General features: G+C 46.5%; 1 protein-coding gene across 1 annotated transcript in view; it reads right to left on the reverse strand.

The window, feature by feature from the left end:
* The window catches only part of LOC149461937 (uncharacterized), a 359,663-nt gene that overhangs the window by 81,208 nt on the left and 251,106 nt on the right, over window positions 1–27,349 (reverse strand). Inside the window, exon 4 of the mRNA XM_089677759.1 lies at window positions 13,393–14,365. Coding sequence (XP_089533885.1) covers window positions 13,393–14,365 — 973 coding nt within the window. The remainder of the gene's footprint in view (window positions 1–13,392; window positions 14,366–27,349) is intronic.

Here is a 27,349-nt window from a genome sequence, read left to right on the forward strand (position 1 = left end):
GTCTTGCCAGATGACTCGGGGCCCGCGGTCTTGCCAGATGACTCGGTGCCCGCTGTCTTGCCAGATGACTCGGTGCCTGCCGCTCCATCTGGGGGCCTGGTGCCTGCCGCTTCGCCTGGGGGCCCGGTGCCCGCTGCTCTGCCTGGGGGCCCGGTGCCTGCCGCTCCGCCTGGGGGCCAGGTGCCTGTCGCCCTGCCTGGTGGCCCGGTGCCTGCTGCTCCACCTGGTGGCCCGGTCCCTGCTGCTCCGCCTGGTGGCCCGGTGCCTGCTGCTCCGCCTGGTGGCCCGGTGCCTGCTGCCCTGCCTGGTGGCCCGGTGCCTGCTGCTCCGCCTGGTGATTCAGTGTCCAGCCTGATGTGCCTCTGTCCGGTGTCCAGCCTGATGTGCCTCTGTCCGTTGCCCAGCCCGATGTGCCTCTGTCCGTTGCCCAGCCTGATGTGCCTCTGTCCGTTGCCCAGCCCGATGTGCCTCTGTCCGGTGCCCAGCCCGATGTGCCTCTGTCCGGTGCCCAGCCCGATGTGCCTCTGTCCGGTGCCCAGCCCGATGTGCCTCTGTCCGGTGCCCAGCCCGATGTGCCAGTCTTTGATATCCCGCCAGTTACCGGACCCAGGCGGTGGAACATTTTACCCAGCTAGGACTGTTTGGAGCGTCCTGAGGCTGCTCCTTGGGGGGGGGGGGGGGTACTGTCAGGAATGGACTTGCCAATAATGGTGGGACTCACCTGCCTTGTGGGCTGCAGTACCAGGGCTGGCCAGCGGGTGCTGAGCAATCAGAGACTCACCCCTGCAGTCAGCCAAATACCTGAAGCTGATTGCATGGGTTGTATTTAAGGAATGGCCAGACTCACAGTCAAGGCCTTGGTGTGTTTTCCATGGGCCCCTGTATCTTATATCCTGTATTCCTGTTCCTGTCTGACTTGTTGCTGACCCTGCCTGATCCTGACCTCTGCGGACTTCTCCTGCTTGATCCCTGGCTTGTGACCCTGACCATTCTCTGCCTGACTGTCACGGTGTAAGGTCAGGTTCAGAGACCAGTTGCTATAGCAGTAAAAGGCTTACCTGGAGCCAGCAGGATAGGTACACCAGCGGATCCCCCTGGGAATGACGCAGGCTCACCTGAGGTGCGGGGTCTAAGTATTAACCGGTATTCCCCAGAGCTCCTAATGGTGGAGATGGATTGGGCTGCGTGTTAATACCGGGTCGCAGATCTCAGGATCACCCCACCAGGGAATGAGCAGACTGGGAACCAATAGCGGATCAACAGGTTAGGGATCAGATGAAAGCAGAGTCAGTCACAAGCCAAGGGTCGGTCACAAATGGTAGCAGATCAATCGTAGTACGTTAGGATGAGACAAAATCGTGGTCAGGAACAAGCCAAAGGTCAGTAGCGGAGGTGTAGACAGTAGCAGGAACAGTAGCGGGATATTGGCTGGAAAGGCACAATAATCTGGCAAGGAGGAAGTGCATGGACATGGCTTATATAGGAAGTTCATGGGAGGAGCAAGGAGTTCAAGGTTCAAGAGCAAACAAGGCAGGATTATCCAGTAGAAGAGGCAGAGTGTTGTCCAGCATCCTAGGTAGCTCAGTGAGAAGAGTTACTGCCTGACACAGTAGAAGTCCCAGGTTCAAGTCCAGGCCCTGACACTGACCCTCTGTACCGCGCTGCCCGTGAGTTACTGAACCCAGCTTGTGACCCCGACCACTCTCCCTCCTGTTCCTGGCACTCCGTTTGCCCGTTTGCTACTGACCCGGCCTGCCTGACGACTATTGTATGTATTGTTATCTGTGGTTGGTTTGTTTGCACTGTGTTTTGTATTGTTAGTCTTAATAAATTATATTGTTTATACCATATCTGAAGCCTGCATTTCCCTGTGTCAGTCCACACACCTCTGGTCATACCCTGATTCCTGACACATTGAGGCCGGCAAAGAATGTAATGCGGTGCGATGTGCACTACATTACATCCAATGGAGTACAGGGGAGACATTGGGGGTCTTTTAGACCCTGGATGTCTAAATAAAGAGAACCTAATTGTAAAGAATTAAAGTTACACCCAAGTACATAACTCCTCCCTTTAAAAATTTTTAAGGCTCCCCCACCCCCACATATATGCACGCCCAAATGTAAAAGCACACGCTGGAGGGCCTACACGTGATAACATTGATTGTGATACACGTTACATATCGCCGGTCACACCAGAATGAGAGGATAATTCTAGGAGCAGACCTCCTCCGTACTCTATACTGATGACCTAGAAGGGGCTATAAATGTGTCCCCTATAGATAATACCGGGACTAAAGGTTGTCACCATTTCAGCACACACAACTTAAGGTTTGACATGTTGGATATCTATTTACTCGCTGCAACCTCGGCTTTTATGGTGTAATTTATTGCTTTTTTGTGCCCTGAAACTAACTTAAGTGTATATTTTACTGAAATTTTGCATTTCCTAGACTTTGTGATAATATTTTGCAACATAAAAAATTAGAACTGCCGCTATTTTATTCTCTAAAGTCTCTACTTTCAGAAAATGTATATATTGGGGGTTTTGTGTCATCTTTAGGGCTAAAATGATTTTTTTAAACGTGTGAAAAAAATGCAAAAATGGCTCTGAGAGTGAAAGGGAGAAAGGATAAGCTGGACACTCCCCTTTCCTGAGGAGCAGCCAATCAGTTCTCATTACACTGCAAGGTCTCTCCCCTCCCTGCTAGTCCCCGGTGTGGTGCTGGAGACAGGTGGGGGAGGGGAGGAGGAGATAAACAGAACAATGTTACACATATTAAATGTTTTAGTCGCTATAAAGCCCCTTTCATTTTTAACCCCCAGATATTCCTAAAAGCGCCTCAGATTTATATACATTTTCTGTTACAAAGGAATGTTTCCTTCCTCCTTCCCAGCAATGTAAGGGGCTCTATGCTCCATACTCCTGACCCCGGCACTCCATCATTGTGTTGGCTGCATAGTGTAATGATTGCCCATTGGCTGCCTGTGTAGTGTCATCATTGCCCTTTGTAGGCCATGTATGGTCAGGATGGTCCTTGTCTTGTCTATTTATTGTCAGTGCTGTTTGTTTAGAGGACCATATTACTAGAATTTATCTCCACAATGAGGAGAATGTTCCGGCCCCGGAAGTGGGGGAATGTTCTGCCCCTGAAGGGGTTCATCTGGGTTCCCACACTATATATGTGTGTATCATCATCTGCTGGAGATAAAAGATGTCACAGTGACTATGGAGGAAGAGGATGGACATGACTATGGAGGAAGAGGACGGACGTGACTATGGAGGAAGAGGACGGACGTGACTGTGGAGGAAGAGGACGGACGTGACTATGGAGGAAGAGGACGGACGTGACTGTGGAGGAAGAGGACGGACGTGACTGCGGAGGAAGAGGACGGACGTGACTGCGGAGGAACAGGACGGGCGTGACTGCGGAGGAAGAGGACGGACGTGACTGCGGAGGAAGAGGACGGACGTGACTGTGGAGGAAGAGGACGGACGTGACTGTGGAGGAAGAGGACGGACGTGACTGTGGAGGGAGAGGACGGACGTGACTGTGGAGGGAGAGGAAGGACGTGACTGTGGAGGGAGAGGACGGATGTGACTGTGGAGGAAGAGGACGGACATGATGGGGTTACTGGATGTAAATAGGAAATAACATCTTATTACCTCCTCTGCTGCCACTTCTGGTAACGTCTCTTTTCTACTTCAAAACCACCTGGAACTTCCTGCCTGACATCACTTCCTGTCTTCCATAGAGACTTCCTGTCTTGGCAGAAGTGATATCACCACCTTGTGGAGCTCAGAGGAACTGCAGCCCTGAGAAACATCTGTAAGGCTCCAGTCACATCTTTGCAGTTTGCTTTTTGCTTGTTTTGCAGTACTTTTCGCAGTTCATTTTGAGTTTTTGATATGTTTGTAAGGGAGAATGTCACCAGCACACCGAGGATCACCAATATGGGGCCAAATGTTTTAATGAACGATCACATAGTTACAGCAAGGCAACATTTCAGAGACTCGCAGGACCCTTTGTCACATGCCTGATGAAGGCTTCCTGCGAGACTCTGAAACGTTGCCTTGCTGTAACTATGTGATCGTTCATTAAAACTTTTGGCCCCATATTGGTGATCCTCGGTGTGCTGGTGACATTCTCCCTCGCTGATTCTGTTCAGTTCCAGCCGACGGTCACTGCAGCACCCACTTATACACACCGCCATTTTTAACACAGGAACATGAGTGTTTGGATTGTACACTTGCATGTTGATACGTTTGTGATGCGTTTTCACCGTGTTTTGTGTTTTGTTCAGCTCTTTTTTTTCAAAGTGAAATATTTTTTTGTTGGGCAGAATAAAAATGCAAAAACACACTGCCATGCATTTCAGCAGATACTCCATTGAACTCTATTGTAACAAAAATGCTGGTTTTTGCTTTCAAAAAGAAGTCCCTGACCCTTTCCAAAAACAAGCAAAAAGCATTAAAAAACGCATTGGTGTGAATGAAGCCTGAATAATCACTCCTGTGAAATATCTACCTTACACGGCTACCAGGGAAATTCATATATAACACAAGATAAGGAAGAACAAATCATTCTAGCTCTTATGGAACCAACGCTTTAACAAAGATATTTTATTACATATAGAAAATAAATTAAAACAGATTCCTTTTGAAATCAAATCTTTTTGGTAAAGAAAATTGTGGCGGAACCGTTCCGCATGGGCTTCCTCGTGCGGAGCGATGCGTCTCAGCCAATGGTCCCCTTTTCTGGCACGTCTTCCAGTGCTCTGCCAAGGCAGGTATTAGAGCTCAAAACCAATCCTTTCCCTGATATCCCAAACCACGAGTCGGAACTTCACGTAGGGTGAAATGAATCAATCTTTATTAAGCACAGCTCAGTATATACAGCTTCACCCCCACCAGACATCCTGGCACTGGGTTTTCCCCACCCACAACAAAACCCTACAACACAAAAATACAGTATGAACTCTATAGAAGTGAAAGACTACAAGGTCACATTTCCCTAAACAGTGTAGAATGTTTGTCTCCATAACAGCCGCTAACATATACAGCTTTACAAAGGGGAGAAAGCTGAAACAGAAAAAGCAAAATGTTATCAGAAAGGGACGGTTCTTCACAAAAATGTAAAATATTCTTTAAAGTATAAAAATATAAATCAAACCTCTCATAATGAAGATGTTAGACATAAATGACAAGGATGTAATGGTCACAGAGGAATGGTGGTGGAGATCTCTCAAAGTAAGAACACTTCCTTGAATGGTTCTATAAATAAAGAATGAATCCTGGAGGGAATAAAGCTGTAAAGCAATAAATAATATATAAACTGGGCCATCCACTTCATCCATAAAGACATTGTGATTGAAGATCTTCTAGATCACATAGAAGGAGGACTCATCCATGATTTCATACATTTGTTTGGAAGGATAGAACAATCCTCAGAAGGGAACATGTAGGATGACAGGAAAGGCTCCTGACTGGTGAGATCCTCCAAACATAATGATGACATCCATGAACTGGAGCGAGCTCGTTGGGGTGATAAAGCCAATCTGGAAACACTGTGTAGACGTTCTCCAAGAACTCAGCACACTCCAGGTGTGGAGAAAGTCTCCAGGTGGGTTTAGCCTGTCATTTATCATAGATACAAACACACTGTAACCGGGATGGATCACTCTGCCATTTGCTCTCTTTTTTAGTCTGCTGGCATAGCTGTGTCCAAATTCAATAGATCTGTACCTATGATCCGCTGTGCTTTATTTCTCCTCCCGAGACCGACACTTCCTATCCTCCATCCTACAGCCATCATACTACACTGCAGTGTGGATGGGAAGAATACTCTCCATGGTGCAATGATAGAAACTGACCAGAATTCCTGGACACCAAAACACCAATCATATGAATGTGGAACTCTTTATGCAATCCTCTTTGGTGCAATGCCTTTTTTTTTTACACAAGTTTTCTTTTTTACACAAAATTGACACTTAAATGATATATTTCTCGCACAAGCCATGGGTATATGTGGAATTACACCCCAAAATACATTCTGCTTCTGCCACATGTGTGAGACTTTTTGGGAGCCTAGCCACATACAGGAGCCTAAAATCCAATGACCACTTTGAAAGCCTGACAGTGTGTAGCTTCCTCATTTCACTTCCTCACTACCTATCACAGTTTCGGAAGCCCTGAAATACCAGGATAGCACCCCCCCAAATCACAGGTCTGATATACAGATCTGACCCCATATCTGGCACGCTTGCTGGTGAGAAATAGTTTGAATGCAAGGTGGCCAGAAAAATTAATGAAGAACTCATCAAAGCAGATGTTTTGGTGGGGAGTATAGACATCTGCACATTTTTGGTTAAGGTGATTTACAAGGGGATGAATTTTGTGGAGCCGGTCAAATTCAGAGTCACCCCGAGGATGACAGAGTGTATTGTCATTGAAATGCATAAATTGCATTATATACTAATATCTATGCCTGGCCATGACAGCAGAGAACACGGCATATGATGAATCGGGTCTGAGGACCAATACAACTGCAAATCATTTTTTTTAGTAATGCCCATGTTGAGGGTTAGGAGCAAAAAAACCTTAAATTCAGAAGCCGTAATGGGTTTTCATGTAACTGGTCTGGCAAGGTTTGAATTTGGGTTGGTGGCGATAAACTGTTGTGCATGTAAATTGCTTTGATACAGATCCTCCGTGAAAAACAGCTCCAAAGAATCAAGGGGAGGAGTTAAATTAGCTGTTTCCACCTGAATTTCGGGTTGGGAAGTGAATGGGGGAAGTACGGGTGCTGCAGAATTTGTGGGCTGCCAATAGGGATTTGCAAGCACATCCAGAAGGACACTAGGGGCTCTATGGGCCTGTGTGCAAATTCTTGGTGTCTGCGGGACAATACTTGTACTCACCACCTCACCAGCTTGTACTGCACTTATGGGACTCACCATGTCACCAAGTGATACTGCAGTGCTGGTATGTGAAAGACCAGGATGTACTAGGCCGCTGGTGATCGCCAGTTCACCAAAAGGTAGAGCGGCACTAGTACTGGCACTCTGCTGCATATGAGAGTCATCATGCGATTGTAACACCTCAGCACCCTGGGAATGGCGTCGGGTACACCTGACCTTAGCAGGAACCTCTTCTCCATCATCTGAGCGATCTGTCAGGGTACCACAGCTGTCTACAGGTTCATATTCTGATTGTGTCAGTGAGTCTTCCCCTTCGCTCTCACCTGACATGCTCAGAATTCTGTAGGCCTCTTCACTAGAGTACCTTCCGTTTGACATTTTGGCCACTAAATTTTTAGGTACCTAGTGCGACTCAAAAAGAGAGCACCTGTCTGTCAGGGACTGCTTGAACTGCTACAAAAAAATTGGCTTCCAAGTACTAACAGAGATCAGGCCTGATTCTGCCAACACTGCGGTTTTGTGTGCAATGTATCAAGTGACAGTGACCTACTGACACTGAACTTGCTGGGGGAGAAGGGGGGTAAGCGTAGGGGCTAAACGCAGGTGTTGGCAGGTGCCGGGGCTGATCCCACTAATGCTGCATTTTTGGGGACTCTATACTATTGAGAATGCTGGTATAGTGCTGATCTGATCAAAGATATTGATCCGTTTAGACACTATACTAGCAATGGAGGTTAATTGTGTTTGAGCGTCTTTCTGGCAATCAAGGGGTTAAATGTGATGACTGAAATAAAAACCATATGGTGCCTTATCCCAGAGATAATAACAGCTTTAATGTGCTTCCATAATGCACTCACATGTATTATATAACATTGCGCTTTAGATGTGTCAATATCCGCAATTTGCAGTAAAGGACAAAGCAGAGGGTGTGTGTTCACACACCTTCAGTACTCGCCGTATGGTAGATGAGATGCGTGGTGACGTCACTGCCCCTCCCCAACATGTTGCACTACACAACATCCCCCGGACAAAGCTACAAAATCCCTGTAGCGCAATGCGTTGGGGAGGGGCAGTGACGTCACCGCACATCTCATCTACCATACGGCGAGCACTGAATTTGTGTGGACACAAATATCTGCTTTGTCCTTTACTGCAAATTGCGGATATTGACACATCTAAAGCGCAATGTTATATAATACATGTGAGTGCATTATGGAAGCACATTAAAGCTGTTTTTATCTCTGGGATAAGGCACCATATGTTGTTTTTTCCTCTTTTACACGAGACATACGAGGAACACAAAGGCAGTGGATTAAGAAACGGATCAAAGGAGGGAGTATCCCTCACAGCCCTGCAGCTACACAGGCTCACAGCATTACTGCAAAGAACCAATCCGTATATTGAAGGAGAGTAGATCTGCTTTTGCTGGAATATCATTTGCACAGTGTCACTTGGGACAGTATTGTTGATGATTTCACATTATATAGTATTTAGTTTTTATATTTATTCCACCATGAATTTTTCTGTGGTTTATTTATGGAACATTTGCACATCTATATGAATATTGCACATTCAGTGATTTGGTATTATGATATCACCATTTTAATTTATTTTATTTAATTTTATTATTTAATCACATAAGTCACCATATATTATATCTTTATTCTTTTATAAACACTTTGCACTTTTATTGGTATTAGAGCGCGGTAATTACATAAATATTTAATTGATATTAAATGCACATCTTCTGAGAGTGGGCAAACTAACCAGCAACCTAATACACATATTTGTCAGTACACCTCAGTGGCTCACAAGTTAATTTGTATTTTTAAATGTGATGACTGGTGTAGTGACGGACAATCTGACGCCATCTGGGAGGGACACTAACTGACGCTAATGCTATCTGAAGTCGCTGGTGACACTAACACAGCGATCAGCAAACAACCTGTACACTGTACTAATGACACTGGTGACTGGGCAGCGAAGGGGTTAACTGGGGGGGATCAAGGGGTTAAATGAGTCCTAAATGTGATTTTACTGTGTGTGTAGTGCACGGATCTTTCTTCTCTCTCTGGGATGGAATGTGCCCAGAGAGAGAAGATTGTTTCATTTCCTGTACCTGTGTAATGTAAACACAGGTACAGGAAGATCTCTGATAGGGCAGGGATCGATCATCAGATCCGAACATCACTGGCCTGAACATGATGATTGATCGGTCAGGAACTGAATCACAGCAACGGCAGGTTGGTGCATGCATGCGGTCACCACAGGAGCACGAACCACATAAATATATATATATGTACACATGATTTTGTGCAGGGACTCCGCCCTGTGGCAGTATTTCTGCTATAGGGGGGACTTAAAGCAGTTAAGGAAAGTGTGGCGCTGTATTTCTATTTATTGACATTTTTACACATTTACATATATGAGTATGTTTAGATGTGGGCAGCGTTGTTTTAGTTGAATTCACTGTTAAGTTGGTTTATTGATTGCTGATCACCTTTTTTAGCTGCTTGTGTGAATACTTTGTATTATTTGTGCTCCTCTTCACTAGTGTACCTTTCCAGTTCCTGTGTTTATAAATATGGACACAGAATGATCTCTGATTCTGTACAGGTGATCAGCAGGTCCAGGTGATCAGCAGGTCCAGGTGATCAGCAGGTCCAGACCAGAAATCATTGGCCTGGACCTGATAATCGGCTTGTGTTGTACTGAATGACAGCACAGTCAGGGCGGTGGGCTCACACGTGTACATGTACTGTATGTGATCTGGAACAGAGGGACTGCCCTGCCGCAGTGTAAGTGTGGTGGTCGGTCCTGAACTGGGTAAAGTCAGATTGTTTGCTGATGATCTTTTACTTACTTTGGTCCAACCCAACACCTCCCTGCCAGTCCTATTCTCTGTACTCCATACATTTCCCTTTCCTCTGTAAAACAGAATTACAGTTTCCTTGGCCCACCTCCTACCTGGATTATTTGGGCATTCATCTCCCTCGCTCGTACAACACACTCCATGAGGCCAACTACATCCCCACTTTCAAATACTTGAGAGTCCTACTTCTGTCCTGGACTCATCTTCACCTCTCCTGGATAGGGAGGATCAGTGATGGAAAATTGGCAATTTTACCAAAACTCCTTTACTTGTTCTGTACTCTTCCCCATCCCCACCCCCATCGATCCCCATCTCCTCCTATACTCTGAAATCTTTTTAAAATCAGGTCTTGTGATTCAACTGAGCAAACAAAGGGCCACGAATCTCAAGACATGCTATGTATATACATTAAACTATAAAAAATACAGTGAGCGCTCCAATGGTCAGCAGCTGAACAATCAAGGAAAACACATAAAAGTCCCAAAAATATATATATAAAGAAAATGCAGCGCTGTGTAATGTTACTATATTGCGGGCAGATATAAATAATAAATGAAACCAAAGCAAAATGAAAAATTGAATAAATAAATCAATAAATAAATAATTAAATCACAGTCCAGTAATGGTGCTCGCTGATTCCCAGTGCAAAAGTTAGAAATGCGCACTAACCAGAAACATATTAATAATACGCATGTGTATATGATATCATGGAGATTCCCCTCTCTTTTCTGGCCTGGTATTGGGCAGGAGCTGAAGATAGTAGAGATGAAGCGCCCTCGTGTGGCGAAATGGAGGTCCAGCAGGTCACAGAAATCCTTATGGAATCCTTCACACACTTCTGTAAGGATTTCTGTGACCTGCTGGACCTCCATTTCACCACACGAGGGTGCTTCATCTCTACTATCTTCAGCTCCTGCCCAATACCAGACCAGAAAAGAGAGGGGAATCTCCATGATATCATATACACATGCGTATTATTAATACGTTTCTGGTTAGTGTGCATTTCTAACTTTTGCACTGGGAATCAGCGAGCACCATTACTGGACTGTGATTTATTTATTCATTTTTTCATTTTGCTTTGGTTTCATTATTTATATCTGCCCGCAATATAGTAACATCACACAGCGCTGCTTTATCTTTATATATATGTTTATACATTAGAAACAAGGAGGTTTGGGTGTTCCAAATGTTACTAAATATTTCTTGGTGCCCAGATTACCCCACTAACCCCCCTTTACACCACAATACATGGCTCCTTATGGGCTGACTTAGAAGCATTGCTCTGTTCTCAAACTTCTCACCATTCACTCCCATGGCGTCCTCCTAAATCCAGACCTACGTCTATCAGCCTCTTGATGGGTCACACACTCTGCACCTGGGACTCTAATAAATATTCCAGCAACTTCATATCCCCTCACTTGCCTCTCTGTCCTCTTTTGGGCGATCCTAAAAAGGCTACAAACATTACTAACCTGCCACTTTCCCAGGAACCCTTGGTACATCTTATGGCATTTGAACCCCCAGACCTCACAAGTTCCCAATTTAAAATTGGCTATAAATGTTCTACTAGCGGCAAAACAAAGACTTGGAAACAAGAGCTTGGCCCCCTCGTGGAAGTCCATCTTAGCAAAGATGCCGTCTAAGAAAGATGTCTAATAAGAAATTCTTAGAAACCTGGGCCCCGTGTATACATTACACTCGCCCCTCCATGTCCCCTGACACCTACACACTGCTATAGGCATTGAGGCCCCAGGTTTCTGGTAAGGGGGTCCCCGATGTCCTCCATCTGTTCTTCATCTTACCACCTTGTTCTATTTCCTTCCCTCTTCCTTTTCTCTCGGCCCCCTGACCTGGGAGGCCTTGGTTACTGGGTATCTTGCCTCTCCTCTGTGCAGGACCCGACTCTCACACCCAGTCCAAGAGTGTCTCCCGAATTATGGCTAACTCAAGATTTCCCCTCCCCCTCATTTTATTCTCTTCTCCTTCCCTAATTATCCTCTTGTTGTCATTCTTACAATGTGTATGGTTACTGTAAACCCGATCTTGTCACACGCCGCGCTCATTGATCTTTATATCCATCACTTGTATTCTCTTGTATGATTTACGGATGCACGCTGGAATTGTTTTCATGGGTTGGTTACTTCTGAACATTTGTACGAGTTGCACAATGTATCCTACAAAACTTTAATTATAAAAACTTACTGCAAGTGAAAGTTAGTTGGACAAATGTGAGGAGCATTTGCCCCGCCGAGATACATTCTGCCCATCATTTATTTTACACTATGATTTCCTATGATGGTCAGCTCCATCTAGTGGCCTCAATGCAGTATTTTCCTGAAATCCCTCTGTGATATGGGGGTTTGTTAGCTCCTGTGGTAGATGTTTGTAAGTGAGTCCACTTCAGTCAAGACTTGCGGTTTATCGGCACGGCAGCCCACTTTTATTAAGAAGGAAAATGAAAGTCTTTACACCATAAGGTTTCCCACGCAGGGGATTGTCCAGCTTTGTCAATACATCAGATCACTGAAAATGCTAGCTCACCTGGCTACACTTCAGCAGCACCACTGATCTTTACACTGGTCCCCCAGACTAGGACTTCTTCAGGATTACTCAGCCTTGGTTACAGCACCTCACTACACAGGTCCACTCCTGGCCTCTACATAGGGTTCCCCACCCCCCTCAAGCTTGATCACTCCTCCATTGACTTCTGGACTCCCTCCACCCCCATGGACTCCCTCCAGCCCCATGGACTCACAAGTCACTTCAGGTCCCCCAGACTCTTGGAGCTGTCCTGACTTTCCCAGTCCTTGGGCAAGGAATCCCACCTCACAAGGGATGCAGTCTCCAGCAGGAACCCCCAGCTCTCCTGACAGAGTCCTGTCTCCAAATGGCAGAAGACCTGGCCTATAACGATCCTGCCCACCTATGTACTCACACAGGCTGCAGGCATCTAGCAAAGCCTGGACATAGGACTGAAGGTCTTGTCCCCACCAAGAATCTCTGGAACCTTCAAGCTCCAGGTTCCGACCCGGAACTACCAAATCCATTGACAATCTAGAACACAGTTTTCTCTGCTCACAATATACATGTTGGAGCTTCTCAAACAGAAGCCAGGAGGACCCGGTGTCATTGTCACAGTGGCAGGACCTCACACTTCCACACCTCCATCAGACCTCCAAGTGTTTGTGAGAGCTTCTGCTAGAACATTGACTCCATTTTTATTTTTCTATCAATGGCCGACCCAGTTCCACACTTCATCCATGTCTTTGGGGACCTCTCATCTCCTTATGGACTGTTTCTTCCATGATGAAGATCAGAAATGGAGTATATCTGAGGTGTATATCAGGGTGTGCTTCTTCCCCACATGAGAGCTTGGATGTCCAGCAATATTCATCTAGAAGACATTTCCCACACTCAAGGCACTAATACACCTCCAGGGTTGTGTGGGATCCCTGATGTACAGGAAAACAGGACTTCAGTGAGGAACATTTCCCTCACTAAGGACAGGAAAGTGGCTTCTTCCTCATGTGAGATCTCTGATGTTTGTAAAGATGGGACTTGTCTGAAAAACATTTCCCACACTCAGGACAGAAATATGGCTTTTCCCCCGTATGACTTCTCTGATGTACAACAAGTTTTGATTTTTGTGCAAAACATTTCTCGCACTCAGAACAGGAATATGGCTTCTGTCCCTTGTGCAATCTCTGATGATTATAAAGACTGGACTTAGTTGAAAAACATTTCCCGCACTCAGGGCATGAATACGGCTTTTCCCCCGTGTGACATCTCTGATGTATAACAAGTCCTGTTTTGTATGCAAAACATTTCCCACACTCAGGACAGGAAAGTGGCTTCTCCCCCGTGTGAGATCTCTGATGTCTGTAAAGACTAGACTTGCCTGAAAAACATTTCCCACACTCGGGACAGGAATATGGCTTTTCCCCAGTGTGATGTCTCTGATGTACAACAAATGTTGATTTTTGTGCAAAACATTTCCCACACTCAGAACAGGAATATGGTTTCTTTCCCATGTGAGATCTCTGATGACTATAAAGATTGGACTTAGCTGAAAAACATTTCTCGCATTCAGGACATGAATACGGCTTCTCTCCTGTGTGAGATCTCTGATGTGTGGAAAGATAGGACTTAGCTGAAAAACATTTTTTGCACTTAGGGCAAGAATGTGGCTTCTCACCTGTGTGAAGCCTTTGATGTCTTTTAAAATTAGACTTTTGTGAAAAACATTTCCCGCACTCAGGACAGAAATATGGTTTTTCACCTGTGTGAGATCTTTTATGCACATTAAGACGGAATTCAGAAGGGAACCATTTGCTGCACTCAGTACAGGAGAACCTCTTCCCTGTTGGAAGGCCGGCCCGGTCCTGCACAGTCTGAGGTTCCTCAGGATACGAGGAATCTGATGGTCCATCTACACTGGGTGGTGCCGGATGGACATTGGAGGGAGTCGGGTTTTCTCCTGGACTATACTGTGTGATGTCCTCATCTTCTACTTTCCAGTCTGGAGACAAAGTGAGACAATCCTCGGAGGTTTTCCTCATCTCCCGGCCATGGACTAAAATACAAAGACAAAGAGGATTACTAGACAGGAGCTGATTGGTTCCCCCAAACCAGGACTCCGCCCACATCAGGCAGGATGGGGAGCAAAGCTCAGGAAAGTGACCAGGGGATTACAGGCTGATATCACCCAGTCCCCGCCCTACTCTGGACCAATCAGTGAGCAGTATGGGTGGAGGAATGGATTTAGTGTTCATGACCCACCTGTGCTGATCTCTGTAGGAGTGTCCTCCTCTATAAATGTCCCCGTTATTCCATCCTCCTCCATAGACTGCTGATCATCCCTCACATACGCCTCTTCTTCTGCTTTCACCTCAACTTTTATATCTATCAGATCTTCACCCTAAACCAAGGAAATGAGAGAAAATATCATCTATAAAATATAAGCTCACATAAAAAAATCCAAATATTGTCCCAAGTCCATGCTCTCCGCCCCACCAACCTTGTAATGGTGAGGGATGGTGTGACCTTCCTGTGTGGAATCCCAGGAATACAGAGGACGGGGACATCTCTCTGGTGGGTTCCTGGTATTAGGTGGCTCCATCATATCCTTGTGTCCTTCTGAAAACTCCTCCATCACTCCATACTCCTCATCCTCCTCTTTATACTCTTCTTTAACATCAATATTATCATCCCCGAGGATTCCACTCTGAAAGATATAATAAAACATTCATTGTAACAAACATGCTGTGTATAAATCACAACTACCAATAATTGTCATCATCTACCTGATGATGGTGAGGGATGGTGTGACCTTCCTGTGTGGAATCCCGGGAATACAGAGGACGGGGACATCTCTCTGGTGGGTTCCTGTAGCTGGATGACTCCACCATGGTGTCCTGGTACAGATCTTTGTGTTCTCTTAGAAGCTCTGACTCCTCCATCTCCCCATCCTCATCCTCCTCCTCTTTTATCTCTTCTTTAACCTCAACTTTAGGATCTCTCAGGTTTCCACTCTGAATATATAATAAAAATGACATCAATGGTAACAATGCAGATAATGTACAGATCCTAATGATACTATCAGTGATTGTTCCTCATCTACCTGATGATGGTGAGGGATGGTGTGACCTTCCTGTGTGGAATCCCGGGAATACAGAGGACGGGGACATGTCTCTGGTGGGTTCCCATGACTGGATCCATCTGTAGGAAACACACACACTGACTGAATCCATTGTTTCTATGTGTTTATCAGATGATGGGGGATCTAGGTGGATCCTCCGTACTGCTCTCTCCTTTACAATAAAGTCTCCTCTTACCCGGTGATGTGAGGGGCGGCTGATTGTCCATCATGACGTCCTTGTAGAGATCCTTGTGTCCTTCTAAATACTCCCACTCCTCCATGGAGAAATAGACAGTGACACCCTGACACCTTATAGGAACCTGACACACACAATGATACAGTCACCATCCAGACACATCCCTTGTCTGTTACTGGAGAATGTCCCAGAATTCCCGGCACCGCTCACCTCTCCTGTCAGCAGCTCAGTGATCTCTCTGGTGACTTCTAGAATCTTCTTCTTCTTTCTCTCTTCTATCAGGGAGGGAGGTGGAGGCAATGTGATGTCATATGATCTCCAGACTTCACAGGAGGAAAACTCTACATCTGAACACAAATAGTCACATCAAATGATATTCCCAGAATCCTCCTCACCTCTCCATTCAGGTCTCCATTTTATTAAAGCCCCACTTCAGGCTGAGGTATAATTCCCCCCACAGGACCCCCACACTACGCAGGGTATAGGCTTGTTGCAGCATTCTGATGTCATTACATACAACGGAGGACCAACAATCCCACTTTACATGTGAGGATACCAAGGGGCCCCACATCCTAAGAGCATCAGAAAAATGTCAGATGGAGGGACATTGGGAGGAGGAGCTGTGAGGTCAGTGTGATGTCATAGGATTCTCTGACTCTGGATGGAGGGACATTGGGGGGAGGAGCTGTGAGGTCAGTGTGATGTCATAGGATTATCTGACTCTAAATGGAGGGACATTGGGAGGAGGAGCTTTGAGGTCAGTGTGATGTCATAGGATTCTCTGACTCTGGATGGAGGGACATTGGGAGGAGAAGCTGTGAGGTCAGTGTGATGTCATAGGATTCTCTGACTCCGGATGGACGGACATTGGGAGGAGTAGCTGTGAGGTCAGTGTGATGTCATAGGATTCTGACTCTGGATGGAGGGACATTGGGAGGAGGAGCTGTGAGGTCAGTGTGATGTCATATAATTCTCTGACTCTGAATGGAGGGACATTGGGAGGAGGAGCTGTGAGGTCAGTGTGATGTCATAGGACATATAGACTCTGGATGGATGGACATTTGGATGGGGAGATTTGAGGGGTCCTCTATATTAGGCTCCCATGCAAACCAATACCTTGTTCCTGGGTGCGTCCTACCTCTCCTAAACTGAAGAGTGACCTTTGGCCTTTACCATCCAGAAATCTGTCCGGAATCTGTGGAAGTAAGCTGTCATGTGATCAGGTGACGTGCGGAGGAACGGAGTGTAAATAGCAGACAATTGTCTCCAGAGCCCCTAATGGTGGGGATGGATTTGGCGGCGTGCTGGTGCCAAGTTTCCTCCCCCCAGGGTCACTGCAGGTGTGGAGAAAAGCTGTGTAAGAGGAAATGGAGGAGAGATGAGGAGGAGATCCAGGAATCAGGAGAAAGGTCAGGGCAAGCAACAGACGAGCGCATCCAAGAGACCAAGCCGGGGTCACTACACAGAAAATCAATCCAAGGAAACAACAGGCAGGACGAGGAATAGCAAGAAGGAGCTGAGAGACAAATGAGAATATTGCTCAGCCAATGGGAGATGATCTCAGCATGACTTCCATCATGAAGGAGATGAGGGGGAGGGGAGGAAGTCACTGAAGGTGACCATAGATCCATGGAAATTCAGCTGGTTCAGCAGGGATCGCTCACATTTCCATCCATGTGTGGCCACTGCCGGATAAAAGCCACTCCCCCAGTGGCTGCAGCCAATAGCTTCAGTGCTGATCCGTGTATTCTGAGAGCGGAGGAGTCCCCCCATTGTCAGAATACAAGAGTGCAGCGGGGAGGATTCCCCCATCCACCTCCAATGTGTGGATGGGGGAATCACTTCAGTTTTTATGGTCATCCCGCTGGCTGAACGATAAAACTGAACCATGTAGGCCAGCTTTGGGAGCAAATATATTATCATCAACTCCTCCCCCTGAAGGGGTTCATCTATGTTTTATTGGCCGACCTCATCGCAGACTATCCCTCCACCAGTCTATCATGAAAGCTGCTACCAGACTCATGCACCTCACTAACCACTCAGTATCCTCCACCCCCCTCTGCCAATCCCTCCACTGGCCTCCCCTCAGTGTCCTCCACCCCTCTCTACCAATCCCTCCACTGACCTCCACTCAGTGTCCTCCATCCCTCTCTGCCAATCCCTCCACTGGCCTCCCCTCAGTGTCCTCCACCCCTCTCTACCAATCCCTCCACTGGCCTCCATTCAGTGTCTTCCACCCCTCTCTACCAATCCCTCCACTGGCTCCCAGTTGCCCAACGGATAAAATTCAAAATACTAACACTGATGTATAAAGCCATTTATAATTCTGCCCCAAATTACATCACCGATCTTGTCTCTTAATATTACCCAAACCGTACTCTCCGCTCCTCACAAGACCTCCTGCTCTCTAGCTCTCCTGTCTCCTCCTCCCATGCTCGTCTCAAAGACTTCTCCAGGGTGTCACCCATCCTCTGGAACTCCCTACCCCTATCTATCAGACTATCGCCTACTCTACTTGTCTTTCGGCGATCACTGAAAATCTTTCTCTGCAGGGAAGCCTATCCTGCCCTCTGCTAATTCTGGTATCCTCTACTCTTCCAACCAGTCGGTCCCCCACACTTACTACCTACTGTACCACCAGCCCCTCCCTCCTAGATTGTAAGCTCTAAGGATCAGGCCCTCCTAACCCTCTTGTATTGATCTGTATTGTTGCTGTATTGTCTCCCGTTATATTGTAAAGCGCTGAGCAAATCGTTGGCGCCATAAATCCTATATAATAATATAATAATAAAGTATTACCTCCTCTACTGCTAGATTCAGTAACGCCTATTTACTTCCTTATTCATGTAACTTCCTGTCTATTCCTGACATCACTTCCTGACTTTACCTGACATCACTTCCTCTCTGTCCCTGACATCACTTCCTGTCTGTCTTCCATAGAGACTTCCTGTCTGGGTCGAAGTGAGATCCCCACCTTGTGGAGCTCAGAGGAACTGCAGCCCCGAGAAGCGTCTGGTAGTGTGACCCCGGCCTTGTGCTGGGTGTGTATGGACTGTAGATCCTTATAGAGGGGTCACCTCCACTCCCACCAAGGGGGACAGAAATATATGACTGCTCGGGGGAGGGGTTTTGGCCCCTTTGATTTTGCAGTAACATTGATTGCAGATTTAGTCCTGTAGAACATCTGGTATATGGATACAAAGCCCCCCAGCTGGGAGTAAAGGGTGGAGAGTGATTGAAGTAGATGCAAAGTGGAAGCGGTGGACTTGCAGAGAACACTATACTGAGCACACAATATTGTCTGTCTCCATGGATTTGCACAGGATTTGAGATGATTTCCTATAGCAGCAAATCTGATGAGATGAATGAAGTGGGTGTAAAGTGGAAGCGGTGGATGTGCAGAGAATAGGATTTGGAGCCCCGAGCTCTTTATCTCTGAATGTCTCCACATATTTGTAGTGTATTTGTGATGATTTCTGTGCACACACAATAGGACAGCGCTGTGACACATAATGCTCTTCTAGATGACAGGGAATCCTTCCCTTTGTTACAGCAGCAGTCCGCTAGAAGGTTTTTGTAGGTTTGGAGTTGTTACACATAGCGCGGGTTTTATCCATTTATAGTGATGACATCATTGCCCAAATCTGGGGGTCACCAGCCATTTCCACCCTTTACTCCCGGCTGGGGTTATTATTATTAATATTATACAGGATTTATGGTGCCAACAGCTTGCTTAGTGCTGTACAATATAAGGGGGGCGGTACAATTACAACACATTTCAGTTCATAAATAATAGGAGGGCCCGGCTTGTACAGTTCTTAGGTGGGGGTGGGGGTGGGGTAGACTTCCTTGAATAAGTGAGTTTTCAAAGATCGCTTAAAGGCAGACAGGGTGCGGGTTGACCAGACATACTGCAGTAGGGAGTTCCAGAGGATGGGAGAGGCTCTAGAGAAGTCCTGGAGGTGAGTGTAGAAGGAGGAGGTGACGAGGGAGCTAGAGAGCAAGATGTCTTGGGAGGAGCAGAGCCAGCGATATCTGTGGATGAGGTTGGTGATGTAGCTGGGGGCAGTGTTGTGGATGGCTTTGTAAGCTGTGGTTAGTATTTTGAATTTTATACGTTGGGTTAGTTTAAGCCAGTGAAACAATTGGCAGAGAGGGGTGGAGGACACAGAGCGGAGGCCAGTGAAGGGATTGGCAGAGAGGGGTGGAGGACACAGAGCGGAGGCCAGTGAAGGGATTGGCAGAGAGGGGCAGCAGTTGCTGATCGGTTGGTAAGGTGTATGAGTCTAACAGAAGTCACTGATCGGTTGGTAAGGTGTATGAGTCTAACAGAAGTCACTGATCGGTTGGTAAGGTGTATGAGTCTAGCGGCAGTCGCTGATTGGTCTGTAAGGTGTATGAGTCTAGCGGCAGTCACTGATCGGTTGGTAAGGTGTATGAGTCTAGCGGCAGTCACTGATCGGTTGGTAAGGTGTATGAGACTAGCGGCAGTCACTGATCGGTTGGTAAGGTGTATGAGTCTAGCGGCAGTCACTGATCGGTTGGTAAGGTGTATGAGACTAGCAGCAGTCACTGATCGGTTGGTAAGGTGTATGAGACTAGCAACAGTCACTGATCGGTTGGTAAGGTGTATGAGTCTAGCGGCAGTCGCTGATCGGTTGGTAAGGTGTATGAGTCTAGCAACAGTCGCTGATCGGTTGGTAAGGTGTATGAGACTAGCAGCAGTCGCTGATCGGTTGGTAAGGTGTATGAGTCTAGCGGCAGTCGCTGATCAGTTGGTAAGGTATATGAGTCTAACAGAAGTCACTGATCAATTGGTAAGGTGTATGAGTCTAGCAGCAGTCGCTGATCGGTTGGTAAGGTGTATGAGTCTAGCAGCAGTCGCTGATCGGTTGGTAAGGTGTATGAGTCTAGCGGCAGTTGCTGATCGGTTGGTAAAGTGTATGAGTCTAACAGAAGTCACTGATCAATTGGTAAGGTGTATGAGTCTAGCGGCAGTCGCTGATCGGTGGGTAAGGTGTATGAGTCTAGCGGCAGTCGCTGATTGGTTGGTAAGGTGTAAGAGTCTAGCGGCAGTCACTGATCGGTTGGTAAGGTTTATGAGTCTAGCGGCAGTCGCTGATCGGTTGGTAAGGTGTATGAGTCTAGCGGCAGTCGCTGATCGGTTGGTAAGGTGTATGAGTCTAGCGGCAGTCGCTGATCGGTTGGTAAGGTATATGAGTCTAGCAGCAGTCGCTGATCGGTTGGTAAGGTGTATGGTAAGGTGTATGAGTCTAGCAGCAGTCGCTGATCGGTTGGTAAGGTGTATGAGTCTAGCGGCAGTTGCTGATCGGTTGGTAAAGTGTATGAGTCTAACAGAAGTCACTGATCAATTGGTAAGGTGTATGAGTCTAGCGGCAGTCGCTGATCGGTTGGTAAGGTGTGTGAGTCTAGCAGCAGTCGCTGATCGGTCGGTAAGGTGTATGAGTCTAGCGGCAGTCGCTGATCGGTTGGTAAGGTGTATGAGTCTAGCAGCAGTCGCTGATCGGTTGGTAAGGTGTATGAGTCTAGCGGCAGTCACTGATCGGTTGGTAAGGTGTATGAGACTAGCAGCAGTCACTGATCGGTTGGTAAGGTGTATGAGACTAGCAACAGTCACTGATCGGTTGGTAAGGTGTATGAGTCTAGCGGCAGTCGCTGATCGGTTGGTAAGGTGTATGAGTCTAGCAACAGTCGCTGATCGGTTGGTAAGGTGTATGAGACTAGCAGCAGTCGCTGATCGGTTGGTAAGGTGTATGAGTCTAGCGGCAGTCGCTGATCAGTTGGTAAGGTATATGAGTCTAACAGAAGTCACTGATCAATTGGTAAGGTGTATGAGTCTAGCAGCAGTCGCTGATCGGTTGGTAAGGTGTATGAGTCTAGCAGCAGTCGCTGATCGGTTGGTAAGGTGTATGAGTCTAGCGGCAGTTGCTGATCGGTTGGTAAAGTGTATGAGTCTAACAGAAGTCACTGATCAATTGGTAAGGTGTATGAGTCTAGCGGCAGTCGCTGATCGGTGGGTAAGGTGTATGAGTCTAGCGGCAGTCGCTGATTGGTTGGTAAGGTGTAAGAGTCTAGCGGCAGTCACTGATCGGTTGGTAAGGTTTATGAGTCTAGCGGCAGTCGCTGATCGGTTGGTAAGGTGTATGAGTCTAGCGGCAGTCGCTGATCGGTTGGTAAGGTGTATGAGTCTAGCGGCAGTCGCTGATCGGTTGGTAAGGTATATGAGTCTAGCAGCAGTCGCTGATCGGTTGGTAAGGTGTATGGTAAGGTGTATGAGTCTAGCAGCAGTCGCTGATCGGTTGGTAAGGTGTATGAGTCTAGCGGCAGTTGCTGATCGGTTGGTAAAGTGTATGAGTCTAACAGAAGTCACTGATCAATTGGTAAGGTGTATGAGTCTAGCGGCAGTCGCTGATCGGTTGGTAAGGTGTGTGAGTCTAGCAGCAGTCGCTGATCGGTCGGTAAGGTGTATGAGTCTAGCGGCAGTCGCTGATCGGTTGGTAAGGTGTATGAGTCTAGCAGCAGTCGCTGATCGGTTGGTAAGGTGTATGAGTCTAGCGGCAGTCGCTGATCGGTTGGTAAAGTATATGAGTCTAGCAACAGTCGCTGATCGGTTGGTAAGGTGTATGAGTCTAGCACAGCAATGGGCAAACTACAGCCCGCGGGCCGTATACGGCCCGGCGGACCTTTTAATCCGGCCCGCGGAGCTAGGCTCCCGCTAGGCTCCTCTCACAGTCCGCCCTGAAGACCGGTGTAGCATGAAAATATGTCTCCTATGAGGATCTGTCCCCCTCGACGTATCTGCGCATGTGCCGGAGATCGCCGATCGGCTGCTAATGCCTGAAACTGGCACATGCGCAGATACGTCGAGGGGGACAGATCCTCATAGGAGACATATTTTCATGCTACACCGGAACGGCGAGAGGAAAGGTAAGTGAATTGACACAGGGGGGACTTAATATGGGGGATGAATTACTATGGGGGATGAATTACTATATGGGGGATGAATTACTATATGGGGGATGAATTACTATGGGGGATGAATTACTATATGGGGGATGAATTACTATATGGGGGATTAATTACTATGGGGGATGAATTACTATATGGGGGATGAATTACTATGGGGGATGAATTACTATATGGGGGATGAATTACTATGGGGGATGAATTACTATATGGGGGATGAATTACTATATGGGGGATGAATTACTATATGGGGGATGAATTACTATGGGGGATGAATTACTATATGGGGGATGAATTACTATATGGGGGATGAATTACTATGGGGGATGAATTACTATATGGGGGATTAATTACTATGGGGGATGAATTACTATATGGGGGATGAATTACTATGGGGGATGAATTACTATATGGGGGATGAATTACTATATGGGGGATGAATTACTATATGGGGGATGAATTACTATGGGGGATGAATTACTATATGGGGGATGAATTACTGTATGGGAGATGAATTACTATGGGGGATGAATTACTGTATGGGGGATGAATTACTATATGGGGGATTAATTACTATATGGGGGATGAATTACTGTATGGGGGATGAATTACTATATGGGGGATGAATTACTATGGGGGATGAATTACTATATGGGGGATTAATTACTATGCTTACTATGGGGGAATATTACTATACTTACTATGGATGACACATACACATCATTCATCTACTCTTGGTCCGGCCCCCGGGTCCAATATATGAACCCATTGCGGCCCTAAAGTCAAAAAGTTTGCCCACCCCTGGTCTAGCAGCAGTCACTGATCGGTTGGTAAGGTGTATGAGACTAGCAGCAGTCGCTGATCGGTTGGTAAGGTGTATGAGTCTAGCAGCAGTCGCTGATTGGTTGGTAAGGTGTATGAGTCTAGCGGCAGTCGCTGATCGGTTGGTAAGGTGTATGAGTGTAGCAGCAGTCACTGATCGGTTGGTAAGGTGTATGAGTCTAGCAGCAGTCACTGATCGGTTGGTAAGGTAGATGAGTCTAGCAGCAGTCGCTGATCGGTTGGTAAGCTGTATGAGTCTAGCAGCAGTCGCTGATCGGTTGGTAAGGTGTATGAGTCTAGCAGCAGTCGCTGATCGGTTGGTAAGGTGTATGAGTCTAGCAGCAGTCGCTGATCGGTTGGTAAGGTAGATGAGTCTAGCAGCAGTCACTGATCAGTTGGTAAGGTAGATGAGTCTAGCAGCAGTCGCTGATCGGTTGGTAAGGTGTATGAGTCTAGCAGCAGTCACTGATCGGTAGGTAAGGTAGATGAGTCTAGCAGCAGTCGCTGATCGGTTGGTAAGGTGGATGAGTCTAGCAGCAGTCACTGATCGGTAGGTAAGGAGAACATGCAAACTCCAGACAGGTAGGGAAGTGGTTGGGATTCAAATCAATGACATTAAAGCTGCTAGGAGGAAGTGCTAACCACTGAGCCACTGTGCTGCAGAATATGTTTCTATAAAGGTGGGAAGTATGTAGCAGTGAATAGACCTCCCAGCAATGTTATTACCAGGCTGCAGCTAGGGGGCGCTCTAATGTGTACAGTGTGACCCCAGCAGAGTGATCCCATCTAGCCCACATTAACCCTCTCACTGCCAGAGCTGTTTCTGCATTTTTCTTTTGCGTACATATTAAAACGCAGACTTTGGGCCTGAAGATTAGTTAAACCCCCAAACATCTATTTCATGACATCAGAGGCCCTGGAGAATACAATGGTGATAGTTTCAAATTTTTGAGAATACAAATACATTATTTTACCAATTTGTTAGTAAAATATAAAAGATGAGGTTGTGCCAAGTCAATAGATACCCAACATGTCCAGCCCTAAAATGGGGCGTGCCATTGAGATGATGAAAAACATTTTATATATATATATACTGCTCAAAAAATGAGAGGTACACTTTGAAAACCCATCAGATCTCAATGGGGAAAAGTCTCTTGCTGAATATGTATACTGATATGGACAGGGCAATGTAAGGACGCCCCATTGTTTGAAGGAAATGAAAATGATCGATCTACAGAGGACTGAATTCAGACACCATGAAAATCAAAGTGAAAAAGTGATGCAGCAGGCGAGTCCATTGTGCTGAAATTTAATTGCAGCAACTCAGAATGATACTCAGTAGTTTGTATGGCCCCCACGTGCTTGTATGCATGCCTGACTGACAACGTTGAGGGAGGCTCCTAATGAGACGATGAATGGTGTCCTGGGGGATTTCCTCCCAGATCTGGACCAGGGCACCACTGAGCTCCTGGACAGTCTGAGGTGCAACCTGGCAAGTTGGACGGACCAAAACATGACATCCCAGAGGTGTTCTATTGGATTTAGGTTTGGTGACCATTCAATGGTGTCAATTCCTTCATCCTCCAGGAACTGCCTGCATACTCTCACCACATGAGGCCAGACATTGTCTGCACCAGGAGGAAAACAGGACCCACTGCACCAGGAGGAACCCAGGACCCACTGCACCAGGAGGAAAACAGGACCCACTGCACCAGCGTAGGGTCTGACAATGGCCTAATAGCAGTCAGGGGGCCATTGTCTAGCCTGTAGAGGTCTGTACGTTCCTCCATGGAGATGCCTCCCCAGACCACCACTGACCCACCACCAAAATAGTTATGCTGAACAATGTTATGGGCAGCATAACATTCTCCACGACCTCTCCTGACCATTGCATGTCTGTCACATGTGTTCAGGGGGAACCTGCTCTCATCTGTGAAAAGCACAGGGTGCCAGTGGTGGACCTGCCAATTCTAGTGTTCAATGGCAAATGCCAATCCAGCTCTATGGTGCTGAGCAGGGAGCATAGGACCCACTAGAGGACGTTGGGCCTTCAGTCCACCCTCATGAAGTCTTTTTCTGATTGTTTGGTCAGAGACATTCCCATTAGTGGCCTGCTGGAGGTCATTTTGTAGGGCTCTGGCAGTGCTGTTTCTCCTTGCACAAAGGAGCAGATACCAGTCCTGCTGATGGGTTAAGGACCTTCTACGTCCCTGTCCAGCTCCCCTACAGAAACTGCCTGTCTCCTGGAATCTCCTCCATGCTCTTGAGACTGTGCTGGGAGACACAGCAAACCTTCTGGAAATGGCACGTATTGATGTGCCATCCTGGAGGAGTTGGACTGCCTGTGCAACCTCTGTAGGGTCCAGGAATGGCCTCATGATACCAGTAGTGACACAGACCCTAGCCAAATGCAAAACTAGTGAAAAACAGTCAGAAAATATGATTAGGGAAAAAATGTCAGTGGCCTCTGTGACGATCGCGGCGTCAGACCCCAGCCCCTCTCACCAAACTCGTGACCAAAGGACTAGCCAATCTAAAACCGTGCTGTCACGTACGTAACAATACCACACCCAGCACAACAATTTTCCAGCTAATGGACTGCATATCGACATACCGGCAGCCTGAATGCGCTTGTTACTGGGTCAGTTTAATTATGCAATTAACCCTTTACACTGCCACCACCTCCTTTTTATACAGAGAAAGAGCAATCATTTTATACAGAGAATCAGCAATACATTAGGATGATTGGTTAATTGACAGTATACCGCTATCTCTACAGACCGGTTATACAGAGGGTTAAACACTCATTTATTTATTTTGGTACTTATATAGCACTGTCAATTTACACAACGCTTTACATATATATATATATATATATATTGTACATTCACATCAGTCCCTAACCCTCAAGGGGTGTACAATCTAAGGTCCCTAACTTACATTCATACATACACATATTACGGTCAATTTAGACAGGATCCAATTCACCTACCAGCATGCCTTTGGAGTGTGGGAGGAAACCGGAGGAAACCCACACAAGCACAGGGAGAACATGCAAACTCCATGCAGGAGGCACCATGGTCAGGAATCGAACCCATGACCCATTTACTGCAAGGCAGATGTGATAACCACTAAGCCACTGTGCTGCCCACAGCAGGGACTCGTAAATTGCAATTAAGAGCTATAGAAACAATTCAACACTTTCAGAAAGTAAGATTTATTACTAAAAGGTCAAAAGGGTGCAGTAGAAATATTTACAGGAAGAAGATGTAACATATATATATATATATATATATAAATATACAGAGCAATACAGCACAGCTTAACAGAAAGAAGTTTAGGTAAATAAGTACTTGCCAAATACATTCCTGGGGTTAGCAGTTTCAAGTCTGATGACCTAAAAAAGGGGTTTCTGGTCTCTCATTGGCTTTCGTTGTTGCCGTGAGATTCTCCTTTGCTTTCTCTCCGATAGATGTTATATCGAACGGTCCTCACTTGTCTGACTCCTCACAAGAACTAACTGCGTCTTTTTCCTACACAAAATCTCTTCCCACGATGGACAAGCCAAGCCTTATTTGGCAAGAGGATTGTATAGACAGCCCCTTAGCAAGGTACGCTGAACGTGTTCCTGAGGGAGGGGGGAAATCGGAGGAGAGAGACTGATTTGGGAGTTTAAGAGAAATACCAAAATATAGTTATTTGGAGCAGAATGGATGACCGCGCCCATCTCTGTGTGCATGATTGTGACAGCCTCCACCTGTAAAACCATGTCTGTTTTGGGGGTCGTCTCATTTTTGCCCATCTAGTGTACCTGTTGTTCATTTTATTAACACCAAAGCAGCTGAATCTGATGAACAACCCCCTCTGCTACTTACCTGACCAGATCAATATCCCAGAAGGTTCATTGGCTTGGT

The sequence above is a fragment of the Staurois parvus genome, unplaced genomic scaffold, assembly GCF_062004578.1.
Source record: "Staurois parvus isolate SC_StPar_1 unplaced genomic scaffold, SC_StPar_1.0 ptg000191l, whole genome shotgun sequence".
Taxonomy (NCBI): Eukaryota; Metazoa; Chordata; class Amphibia; order Anura; family Ranidae; genus Staurois; species Staurois parvus.